We start from the raw sequence: 12,298 nt of genomic DNA on the forward strand, positions 1-12,298 counted from the left end.
AGAAGAGTGGAGGCTGTTATAGCAGCAATGTTCCAACATCTAGTGGAAAGCCTTCCCAGAAGAGTGGAGGCTGTTATAGCAGCAATGTTCCAACATCTAGTGGAAAGCCTTCCCAGAAGAGTGGAGGCTGAGGGGGGAACAACTCCATATAATGCAGATGATTATGGAATGAGATGTTCGACGAGCAGGTATCCACATACACTACATGACCAAAAGTATGTATAGAGATACAGTATATAGGATTGGTCAAGGGAGCTCTCTGGGACCGGGTTGATCTAGGGAGCTCTAGGGGACCGGGTTGATCTCGGGAGCTCTCGGGGACCGGGTTGATCTCGGGAGCTCTCGGGGACCGGGTTGATCTCGGGAGCTCTCGGGGACCGGGTTGATCTCGGGAGCTCTCGGGGACCGGGTTGATCTAGGGAGCTCTAGGGGACCGGGTTGATCTAGGGAGCTCTAGGGGACCGGGTTGATCTAGGGAGCTCTAGGGGACCGGGTTGATCTAGGGAGCCCTAGGGGACCGGGTTGATCTAGGGAGCCCTAGGGGACCGGGTTGATCTAGGGAGCCCTAGGGGACCGGGTTGATCTAGGGAGCTCTAGGGGACCGGGTTGATCTAGGGAGCTCTAGGGGACCGGGTTGATCTCGGGAGCTCTCGGGGACCAGGTTGATCTAGGGAGCTCTAGGGGACCAGGTTGAAATAGGATACTTGATCAAGATCGATATAGGATCTGGAAACGTAAAACACCAAACCCCGTCCGAACCCAAGGAAGATGTACTAGTAGATGCTGATCTAGGACCAGTATTGTGTTTAAATCCTAATGGATACAATTCTAAAGGGGGTGTAGTAAGCTAATCCTAGACCAGTAGTATTAGTGACTCACCACTCAGTAGGGCAGAGTGACAGGTGATACAGACTCTGGCCTCCTTCCTGTCCATGTAAATCAGTCTGCTCCTCAGGCTGCAGCAGGCAGCACAGAACACCTGGAGAGAGACACACCATTACATTACACCTGGAGAGACACACACACACTCAATTCTATTACACCTGGAGAGAGAGACCATTATATTGGGCTAACGGCCTGCGCTGAGACGCCTACACACTCCCTAATCTAGCTCACCAGATTCTAACTAGAAACTGGTTGATAAACTGAAGCAGGTGAATTAACACTGGGGTCGGAGTTTAAACCTACAGCAGGGCCTCTCTCCAGGAACAGGGTCGGAGATAAAACCTACAGGAGGGTCTCTCTCCAGGAACAGGGTTGGAGTTTAAACCTACAGGAGGGCCTCTCTCCAGGAACAGGGTCGGAGTTTAAACCTACAGGAGGGCCTCTCTCCAGGAACAGGGTCGGAGTTAAAACCTACAGGAGGGTCTCTATCCAGGAACAGGGTCGGAGTTAAAACGTACAGGAGGGTCTCTATCCAGGAACAGGGTCGGAGTTAAAACGTACAGGAGGGTCTCTATCCAGGAACAGGGTCGGAGTTAAAACCTACAGGAGGGTCTCTCTCCAGGAACAGGGTCGGAGTTAAAACCTACAGGAGGGTCTCTCTCCAGGAACAGGGTCGGAGTTAAAACCTACAGGAGGGCCTCTCTCCAGGAACAGGGTTGGAGTTAAAACCTACAGGAGGGTCTCTCTCCAGGAACAGGGTCGGAGTTAAAACCTACAGGAGGGTCTCTCTCCAGGAACAGGGTCGGAGTTAAAACCTACAGGAGGGCCTCTCTCCAGGAACAGGGTTGGAGTTAAAACCTACAGGAGGGTCTCTCTCCAGGAACAGGGTCGGAGTTAAAACCTACAGGAGGGCCTCTCTCCAGGAAGGAGGTCAGAATTAAAACCTACAGGAGGGCCTCTCTCCAGGAACAGGGTTGGAGTTAAAACCTACAGGAGGGTCTCTCTCCAGGAACAGGGTCGGAGTTAAAACCTACAGGAGGGCCTCTCTCCAGGAAGGAGGTCAGAATTAAAACCTACAGGAGGGTCTCTATCCAGGAACAGGGTCGGAGTTAAAACCTACAGGAGGGTTTCTCTCCAGGAAGGAGGTCAGAATTAAAACCTACAGGAGGGTCTCTCTCCAGGAACAGGGTTGAAATGCCCTGCTGTAAAGACTCCACCAACCTTTCCACAGGCCCTGCAGTGATGCCTCCTCTTGGTGAAGGTGAAGCGGACCTCGCACTTCATACAGACTGGAGCCTGGGAGTCAGGGACCCACACGGGGGCTACATCCCCCAGGGAGGAGAGCTGTTTCCTGGGCAGAGCCCCTTGGTGATGCTGCCCTGCCTGGAAGTCATTATCCGGGCTGCTCTCTGACACCTCCACCAGGCCCGACGATGATGACGGAGACTCCCCGGTTAACAACTCCCCCTTCACAACACCACCGCCACCAGGGTCGCCCAAGGCAAGTACAGTTGCCGTATCCATGATTCCGGCACCGCCACGGTTCTCAAGGTTCTTGTTCTTTCCTCCACCAGTAACACTGCCGGCGGTGTTAGCAGAAGGCGCTAGCTGGTTCTGTTCGTAGAGGGGCCGGGGGATCTGGAGTTTGAGACTGCCCGGCTGTTTTGGACGTGCCCCTCCGAACGGCAAGCTCACCGGCTGAAAACAACTGTTGTTCAGTTTCTTGGGTAAAGAGCTACCAGCTCTTTCTCCTCCTCCTTCGTGCTCTTGCTTGCTCTCCTCCATCTCCTTCTCCTCTGTTACAGAGTCCTCCTTGGAAGGGGGAGGGGTGAGAGACCCTCTCTCTTCTTCTTCCCCTGCAGTAGCCAGGCCGTTGGTGAGAGCCAACTTTCCATTCTGACCTCCACTCTTGTCCAGCTCTCCGTTCAACCTCTTCTCCTTCTGAGAAGACTTCCTACACTCTTTTCTCAGTTCTTCCTTCACCCCTCCATTCTGTCGTCTCCCCCCAGAGTCTTCTCCCGGTCTTCCCTCTCTCCATCCTCCATTCTGTCCTCTCTCCCCAGAGTCTTCTCCCGGTCTTCCCTCTCTCCATCCTCCATTCTGTCCTCTCTCCCCAGAGTCTTCTCCCAGTCTTCCCTCTCTCCATCCTCCATTCTGTCCTCTCTCCCCAGAGTCTTCTCCCGGTCTTCCCTCTCTCCATCCTCCATTCTGTCCTCTCTCCCCAGAGTCTTCTCCCGGTCTTCCCTCTCTCCATCCTCCATTCTGTACTCTCCCCCCAGTGTTCTGTGACTGTCCCCCAGCCATGTCAGCCTCGTCTCTGTCCCTCTCCTGTATGGGTGACACAACACAAGTGCTCTCTGTCTCCAGACGGGGGTTAGACTCATCTACTGCCACCTGTCTGTCTGCCACCTGTCTGTCTGCCACCTGTCTGTCTGCCACCTGTCTGTCTGCCACCTGTCTGTCCCCTCCCAGGCTCTCCTCATAGGTAAAGTGTGAATGACTAATGTGAGAGCTTCCACCACTCCTCTCCCCCTCCCTACCCTCCAGAGGGACATCAGGACGTGGGTCAGAGGAGGCAGGCGGCTGGTGGTTTGAAGGGGTCACCCTTGTTTGGTTCCCCTTGCAGGGTTCCTCACTGAGCCCGTTGAGAGCTGGGCAAGAGGAGCTGATAGAGGTGAAGCCGTTCTCCAGGGCCAGGTGGTGGTAAGGAGGGGGGCTAGAGGAAGCCGGCACAGGGGGAGACAAGCCCTCCCCACCCCCCACCAGCTTGCCGATGTTGGGTTGGGGGAGCGGAGGGCTGTGTACGTCCGCAGTGAGGCCTGGCCTCTCCTCTCCCCAGGAAGGAGGCTTGGCAGCGGGGTGGCGTTTGGAGTCAGGCCCCTGGAAGTCGTTAGAGGACGGGTCGGGGGTTGGGAGGGTCTTGAAGGGGAGGGTACTGTCCCCGTCCCTGGGGTCAGGGGTCAAAGCCAGAGCAGGGTTCAGAGACAGGAAGTGGGTCGGAGGGGCCAGGATCTGACTCCACTTCGCATCCGACAGAGTGGGACTGTCTGTCTCATCATCTGGAAGAGGGGCAGAGAGAGAGAGAGAGAGAGCGCGATTATGGGCACGTTCTTCTGCGCAGGCGTTGCAACACATGCCAGATCTTACAACGACTGGATAGGTATTTTAACTATCAGCTAACCGCAGATGTTTTTGCTATCTGGTGCCCAACAGCACAGTCAACGACGTGGCATGCACCCATTGGTTGATGCATGCAACACCAGAGCAGGGGAACGTGACCTATAAAACCATGATGACATTAGATGACACCATCTCCCGGGCACAGTAGGTGGGGGTGATGCACCAGCGATGCCAACCGCTGGGGGGAGAAAAACCCACCAGAGGCGGCTGCTAGCAGTACAGTGTCCTACAGCAGTACAGTGTCCTACAGCAGTAGCGTCCTACAGCAGTAGCGTCCTACAGCAGTAGCGTCCTACAGCAGTAGCGTCCTACAGCAGTAGCGTCCTACAGCAGTAGCGTCCTACAGCAGTAGCGTCCTACAGCAGTAGCGTCCTACAGCAGTAGCGTCCTACAGCAGTAGCGTCCTACAGCAGTAGCGTCCTACAGCAGTAGCGTCCTACAGCAGTAGTGTCCTACAGCAGTAGTGTCCTACAGCAGTAGTGTCCTTCACCCCCGCCTGCCGAGCACTTCTTTAACCGTAGTTCTGTTAACATTACACGGAGGTTAGTATTGAGCTAGTGTACCCATCCCTACTCCCGTAGCACGACAGTATAGTGATTACCTCCCCCACAGCAATTTACAAATAAAAAACACCTGAAATACATTTACATAAGTACTCAGACCCTTTACTCAGTACTTTGTTGAAGCACAATTCCTTTGATGTCGTCGCTTGGTTTTTACTCTGACATGCTCTGTCAACTGTGGGACCTTATATAGACAGGTGTGTGTCTTTCCAAATCATGTCCAATTAATTGAATTTACCACCAGGTGGATTCCAAATCAAGTTGTAGAAACATCTCAAGGATGATCAATGGAAACAGGATGCACCAGAGATCAATTTCGAGTCTCACAGAAAAGGGTCTGAATATTTATGTAAATAAGGTATGTTTCTCAATTTAATACATTTGCACAAATAAAAAATAAAAAATTGGCTTCATCTTTATGGGGTACTGTGATGTCCTTATGGGGGAGTGTGTAGATTGATGAGGGGTTAAAAAACAATTCAATCAATTTAAGAATAAGGCTGTAACGAAATGTGGTTGAAGTCAAGGGGTCTGAATACTTTCTGAATGCACTGTACAAATATTTACGTCACTGTAAGTGAGCATTTCTCCCTTTACCATGACAACCCATCCTCCTGACAGCTGTGGCATATTAAGGAAGCCGACTAAACCGCACGATCATTACAGAAATGCACCTTGTGCTGGGGACTATAAAAAGGCCACTCTAAAATGTGCAGTTTTGCCACATGCCACAGAATGTCTCAAGTTGAGGGAATGTGCATTTGGCTGACTGACTGCAGGGAATGTCCACCAGAACCGATAACTTAATGTTAATTTCTCTACCATAAGCCGCCTCCAACATCATTTTAGAGAATTTGGCAGTACATCCAACTGGCCTCAACTGCAGATCAGGGCCTAATGAATTTATTTCAATTGACTGATTTCCTTATATAAACTAAAAGTAAAATGATTGAAATTACTCCATTTCTATTTTTGTTAAGTTATGAGGCCGCAGGATCTCTGTCCTCTAAGGCCCAAGAAAGTGCTCTTTAGAAAAGCTAATCCAGTTCTCCTCCGGATCTGATGACACCTGTATATAGCTTTGATTGTCGTCTCAGTTCTGGATCATCTTCATCTTTTTTTTTTCTTTTTTCTTTTTTTTTAAATGTGTGCCTTGGGTGTGAGAAAGGCTCTTTACAAATTAAATTAATTATTTGTTATTTTGGCTTCACATAGGGACAAGCATGTTCCAGGGCTGCGTTCAGCAGGACACAACGTTGGCAAATGTTCAAATAGATATGTAGAACAAACCTCTGATTCAAGGAATCATGTCAGTTCTATCTGCAGCTTTCCGAAACGATTTTTTTTTTTTTTGTTTTTTTGTACTGAACATGCCCTGGGGCGTACTCATTAGGCCGATTCTGAAACAAAACATTTCTTAAAAACGGAAGCAAACGGAACGGAGAGGGAACTACCTGAATTTGTCCAAAAGAAACTAGTGTGTCTGTTTGCTTCCGTTTAGTTTTTAAAATGGTAAACGGTTTCCCTTAAATGACTACAACCCAGACAAACCCACTGAGCTATACAAAACCCGCTCTGCCCACCACTTGTGTGTATGGAAATCCTCCGCAAATGAAACTGAGTGGTGGGCAAGCTTCGCCCATAGTGGACTCCGCGCCAGTATGAGGCTTCTCTCTCCCGTTCGCCCTCTGTGCTCTTCCATCCCTCCTCCCCTGTTCTCTCCCTCTCTCCTCTGAGACCCATCAATCACTCTGGTACATGAATACAGTCTGAGGAATGTGGGAGCATTCCTGAACATTCCCTTCCCATAACACACACACACACACACACACACACACACACACACACACACACACACACACAGCCGACGGTGAGTCACCTTTCAGGAACAGTGGGGGAGAAAAACAATGTCTTTATGACCTATCCAGCTTCATCACAGCATGGCTCCAACCCTATACTGCTGATCTCTGTTTTAAATAGACACAGTCAGCAACAACACACAGTAGACACTGTACTGTGTTATCCACTGTACACAATGATGTCGGAATAGAAGAAGCTGAGATCCACAAAAGGTGAAACGATTGTCCCCCCCGGGCGCCACTGGTTCTCCCCCCAGGCGCCACACTGTCCCCCCCGGGCGCCACCACTGGTCCCCCGGGCGCCACTGGTTCTCCCCCAGGCGCCACCACTGGTCCCCCCGGGCGCCACCACTGGTCCCCCGGGCGCCACCACTGGTCCCCTCCCCCGGGCGCCACCACTGGTCCCCCCCGGGCGCCACATCTTTACTTTCATGACGCTGGCCTTTCTCGGCAGAGTTGCAAAGAAAAAGCCATATCTCAGACTAGCCAATAAAAAGAAAAGATTAAGATGGACAAAAGAACACAGACACTGGACAGAGGAACTCTGCCTAGAAGGCCAGCATCCCGGAGTCGCCTCTTCACTGTTAACGTTGAGACTGGACAGAGGAACTCTGCCTAGAAGGTCAGCATCCCAGAGTCGCCTCTTCACTGTTAACGTTGAGACTGGACAGAGGAACTCTGCCTAGAAGACCAGCATCCCAGAGTCACCTCTTCACTGTTAACGTTGAGACTGGACAGAGGAACTCTGCCTAGAAGGTCAGCATCCCAGAATCACCTCTTCACTGTTAACGTTGAGACTGGACAGAGGAACTCTGCCTAGAAGGTCAGCATCCCAGAATCACCTCTTCACTGTTGACATCGAGACACGTGCTTTGCAGGTATTATTGAATGAAGCTGCCAGTTGTGGACTTGTGAGGCGTCTGTTTCTCAAACTAGACACTCTAATGTACTTGTCCTCTTGCTCAGTTGTGCACCGGGGCCTCCCACTCTTCTTTCTATTCTGGTTAGGGCCAGTTTGTGCTGTTCTGTGAAGGGAGTAGTACACAGCGTTGTACGAGATCTTCAGTTTCTTGGCAATTTCTCGCATGAAACAGCCTTCATTTCTCAGAACAAGAATAGACTGACAAGTTTCAGAAGAAAGGTATAGGTTTATGGACATTTTGAGCTTGTAATCGAACCCACAAATGCTGATGCTCCAGATACTCAACTAGTCTAAAGAAGGACAGTTTTATTGTTTCTTTAATCAGAACAGTTTTCAGCTGTGCTAATATAATTGCAAAATGTTTTTTAATGATCAGTGAGCTATTCCACGTTTATCATTTTAAAAGGCCAACACAACGTGCCATTGGAACACAGGAGTGATGGTTGCTGATAATGGGCCTCTGTACACCGACATAGATATTCCATTAAAAATCATCCGTTTCCAGCTACAATAGTAATTTAAAACATTAACAATGTCTACACTGTAATTCTGATCATTTGATATTATTTTAATGGACATTTTTGGACCAGAAGCAATGGATTACAGGCAACATTTTTTATTTTATCTTTATTTAACTAGGCAAGTCTGTTAAGAACAAATTCTTATTTTCAATGACGGCCTAGGAACAGTGGGGTTAACTGCCTGTTCAGGGGCAGAACAACAGATTTGTACCCTGTCAGCTCGAGGGGTTTGAACTTGCAACCTTCCGGTTACTAGTCCAACGCTCTAACCACTAGGCTACCCTGCCGCCTCTACACTCTAACCACTAGGCTACCCTGCCTCTACACTCTAACCACTAGGCTACCCTACCTCCTCTACACTCTAACCACTAGGATACCTACCACCTCTACACTCTAACCACTAGGCTACCCTACCTCCTCTACACTCTAACCACTAGGCTACCCTGCCTCTACACTCTAACCACTAGGCTACCCTACCTCCTCTACACTCTAACCACTAGGATACCTACCACCTCTACACTCTAACCACTAGGCTACCCTACCTCCTCTACGCTCTAACCACTAGGCTACCCTACCTCCTCTACGCTCTAACCACTAGGCTACCCTACCTCCTCTACACTCTAACCACTAGGCTACCCTACCTCCTCTACACTCTAACCACTAGGCTACCCTACCTCCTCTACACTCTAACCACTAGGCTACCCTACCTCCTCTACACTCTAACCACTAGACTACCCTCACTGAGCTAAAGGCTCGAGCTGCTGCTTTCAAGGACACTAATCTGTACGACTAACGCTCATCAGATGTTGATTTTAATTGTATTAAAACTAGGCAAGTCAGTTAAGAACAAATTCTTATTTACAATGACGGCCTACCCCGGCCAAACCCTAAACCGGACGACGCTGGGCCAATTGTGCGCTGCCCTATGGGACTCCCAATCACGACCGGGTTGTGATACAGCCTGGAATCGTACCAGGGTCTGTAGTGACGCCTGAGCTGCAGTGCCTTAGACCGCTGCGCCACTCCGGAGTCCTAATGTGGCAGGGCTTGAAAACCATTACAGACGACTAAAGGGAAACCAAGCCGTGAGCTGCCCAGTGACGCAAGTCTACCGGAAGAGCTAAATGCCTTTTATGCTCACTTCGAAGCAAGCAACACTGAAGGATGCATGAGAGCGTCAGCTGTTCCGGACGACAGTGTGACAACGCTCTCAGTAGCTTATATGAGCAAGACCTTTAAACAGATCAACATTCAATGCCGCGGAGCTAGACGGATTACCAGGAAATGTACTCAAAGCATGCGCGGACCAACTGGCATAACAGTGGTAGGCCCTGATTACCGACAGCCAATAGGGAGGAGGTCAGAGACATCCTCTCCCTCAATGTGAGAAATACAAAATTAGCTGATTGTGGACCACAGGATGAGGCAGGCCGAACAAGTTCCCATTAACATCGACTGGGCTGTAGTGGAGTCGGTCGAGAGTTAAGTTCCTTGGTGTCCACATCACCAACGATCTATCATGGTCCAAACACACCAAGACAGTCGTGAAGAGGACACGACAAAACCTTTTTTCCCCCCTCAGGAGACTGAAAAGATTTGGCATGGGTCCCCAGATCCTCAATAAGTTATACAGCTGCACCATCGAGAGCATCCTGACCGGTTGCATCACCGCTTGGTATGTCAACTGCTCGGCAGTTGGCGGCACAGAGGCTAGTGCTTACGGCCCAGTACATCAGCTTCCTAACATCCAGAACCTATATACTAGGCGGTGTCAGACTCCAGTCACCCAAATCAGACTGTTCTCTCTGCTACCGCTAAGGCAAACGGTACAGGAGCGTCAAGTCTAGGTCCAAAAGGCTCCTTAACAGCTACTATCCCCAGGCCATAAAACCGCTCAACACTGAAATGGCCACATGGACTATTGACATTGATGCTGCTGCCCCCTCAACCCCTGTTTAAACACTGCTGCTGTTCGCTGTTTATTATCTATGCAGTCACTTTACCCCCGACCTACATGTACAAATGACCTTGACTTGGTACCCCCTGTATATATAGCATTGTTATTGTGTTACTTTAGTTTATTAGGTCAATATGTTCTTAACTCTCGTGGTCAAGGGCTTGTAAGTAAGCATATCACTGTAAGGTTGTATTCGGGCGCTGGTGACAAATAAATTTTGATTTGATGGGAAACGGACGTGGCAGTTCCACTGCGAAGGACTCCAGATTCAACGCCCTTCAAAAATGAAGAACGATGTGAACGTCACACACTTGGCACACAGACAAGAGCTCGCACACACCTCAACCCAAATATATATGACACCAATTACCCAGAACCCTGAGGGAGAGGCTGATCCTATTCTCTGCATTCCCTCTCCACCGTTACCCTCCTTTAATAACCACATAACACGTCCTATAAAACTCTGGAGAGAAGAGGAGAATCCACTCTCAGCCCAGCAACAGTACATCTGATTGCTTCATTGACAATTGGCTAATTGGTTAATTGGTCTCACCTTGGTTCTGTTCAAAGTCATCCAGCACCTTGTCCAGGTTGAAGGCCTCTGTCTGGAAGTAATTCTCCATGGGTCAGGTAACTCCACCCTGACACACGCTGCAGGAACCTGTTAACGCCACAGGGTAAACATAAACATCAGCATGACTCCCCCTTAGAAGTCATCTCCAGTAGCAGTACCATCTAGTCTCTCCTCCCCAGGCTGCTCTCAGCCCCCCCCATCCAGAGGTAGTCTCCAGTAGCAGTACCATCTAGTCTCTCCTCCCCAGGCTGCTCTCAGCCCCCCCCCCCCCATCCAGAGGTAGTCTCCAGTAGCAGTACCATCTAGTCTCTCCTCCCCAGGCTGCTCTCAGCCCCCCCCCATCCAGAGGTAGTCTCCAGTAGCAGTCCCATCTAGTCTCTCCTCCCCATCCAGAGGTAGTCTCCAGTAGCAGTACCATCTAGTCTCTCCTCCCCAGGCTGCTCTCAGCCCCCCCCCATCCAGAGGTAGTCTCCAGTAGCAGTACCATCTAGTCTCTCCTCCCCAGGCTGCTCTCAGCCCCCCCCATCCAGAGGTAGTCTCCAGTAGCAGTACCATCTAGTCTCTCCTCCCCAGGCTGCTCTCAGCCCCCTCCCCATCCAGAGGTAGTCTCCAGTAGCAGTCCCATCTAGTCTCTCCTCCCCAGGCTGCTCTCAGCCCCCCCATCCAGAGGTAGTCTCCAGTAGCAGTACCATCTAGTCTCTCCTCCCCAGGCTGCTCTCAGCCCCCCCCCATCCAGAGGTAGTCTCCAGTAGCAGTACCATCTAGTCTCTCCTCCCCAGGCTGCTCTCAGCCCCCCTCCCCATCCAGAGGTAGTCTCCAGTAGCAGTACCATCTAGTCTCTCCTCCCCAGGCTGCTCTCAGCCCCCCCATCCAGAGGTAGTCTCCAGTAGCAGTACCATCTAGTCTCTCCTCTCCAGGCTGCTCTCAGCCCCCCCCCCATCCAGAGGTAGTCTCCAGTAGCAGTACCATCTAGTCTCTCCTCCCCAGGCTGCTCTCAGTCCCATCCCCCCCTCCCCATCCAGAGGTAGTCTCCAGTAGCAGTACCATCTAGTCTCTCCTCCCCAGGCTGCTCTCAGCCCCCCATCCAGAGGTAGTCTCCAGTAGCAGTACCATCTAGTCTCTCCTCCCCAGGCTGCTCTCAGCCCCCCCCCATCCAGAGGTAGTCTCCAGTAGCAGTCCCATCTAGTCTCTCCTCCCCAGGCTGCTCTCAGCCCCCCCCCATCCAGAGGTAGTCTCCAGTAGCAGTACCATCTAGTCTCTCCTCCCCAGGCTGCTCTCAGCCCCCCCCCATCCAGAGGTAGTCTCCAGTAGCAGTACCATCTAGTCTCTCCTCCCCAGGCTGCTCTCAGTACCCCCCTCCCCATCCAGAGGTAGTCTCCAGTAGCAGTACCATCTAGTCTCTCCTCCCCAGGCTGCTCTCAGCCCCCCCCCATCCAGAGGTAGTCTCCAGTAGCAGTACCATCTAGTCTCTCCTCTCCAGGCTGCTCTCAGCCCCCCCCCCATCCAGAGGTAGTCTCCAGTAGCAGTCCCATCTAGTCTCTCCTCCCCAGGCTGCTCTCAGCCCCCCCTCCCCATCCAGAGGTAGTCTCCAGTAGCAGTACCATCTAGTCTCTCCTCCCCAGGCTGCTCTCAGCCCCCCCATCCAGAGGTAGTCTCCAGTAGCAGTACCATCTAGTCTCTCCTCCCCAGGCTGCTCTCAGCCCCCCCCCCATCCAGAGGTAGTCTCCAGTAGCAGTCCCATCTAGTCTCTCCTCCCCAGGCTGCTCTCAGCCCCCCCCCATCCAGAGGTAGTCTCCAGTAGCAGTACCATCTAGTCTCTCCTCCCCAGGCTGCTCTC

At 51.3% G+C, this 12,298-nt stretch overlaps 1 protein-coding gene across 4 annotated transcripts in view; it reads right to left on the reverse strand.

The window, feature by feature from the left end:
* Positions 1-12,298, reverse strand: part of LOC135508808 (zinc finger FYVE domain-containing protein 9-like) — a 97,629-nt gene that overhangs the window by 68,710 nt on the left and 16,621 nt on the right. For 3 of the 4 annotated variants that reach the window (XM_064929029.1, XM_064929039.1, XM_064929024.1), the window contains exons 3-5: positions 10,441-10,548; positions 2,107-3,944; positions 880-979 (exon numbers count right to left, since the gene is read on the reverse strand). In XM_064929029.1, coding sequence (XP_064785101.1) covers positions 880-979; positions 2,107-3,944; positions 10,441-10,510 — 2,008 coding nt within the window. In that variant the 5' untranslated portion in view covers positions 10,511-10,548. The remainder of the gene's footprint in view (positions 1-879; positions 980-2,106; positions 3,945-10,440; positions 10,549-12,298) is intronic. The other variant, XM_064929034.1, reaches the window with a different exon arrangement.

This window comes from Oncorhynchus masou, chromosome 3 (genome assembly GCF_036934945.1).
Source record: "Oncorhynchus masou masou isolate Uvic2021 chromosome 3, UVic_Omas_1.1, whole genome shotgun sequence".
NCBI classification, from domain to species: domain Eukaryota; kingdom Metazoa; phylum Chordata; class Actinopteri; order Salmoniformes; family Salmonidae; genus Oncorhynchus; species Oncorhynchus masou.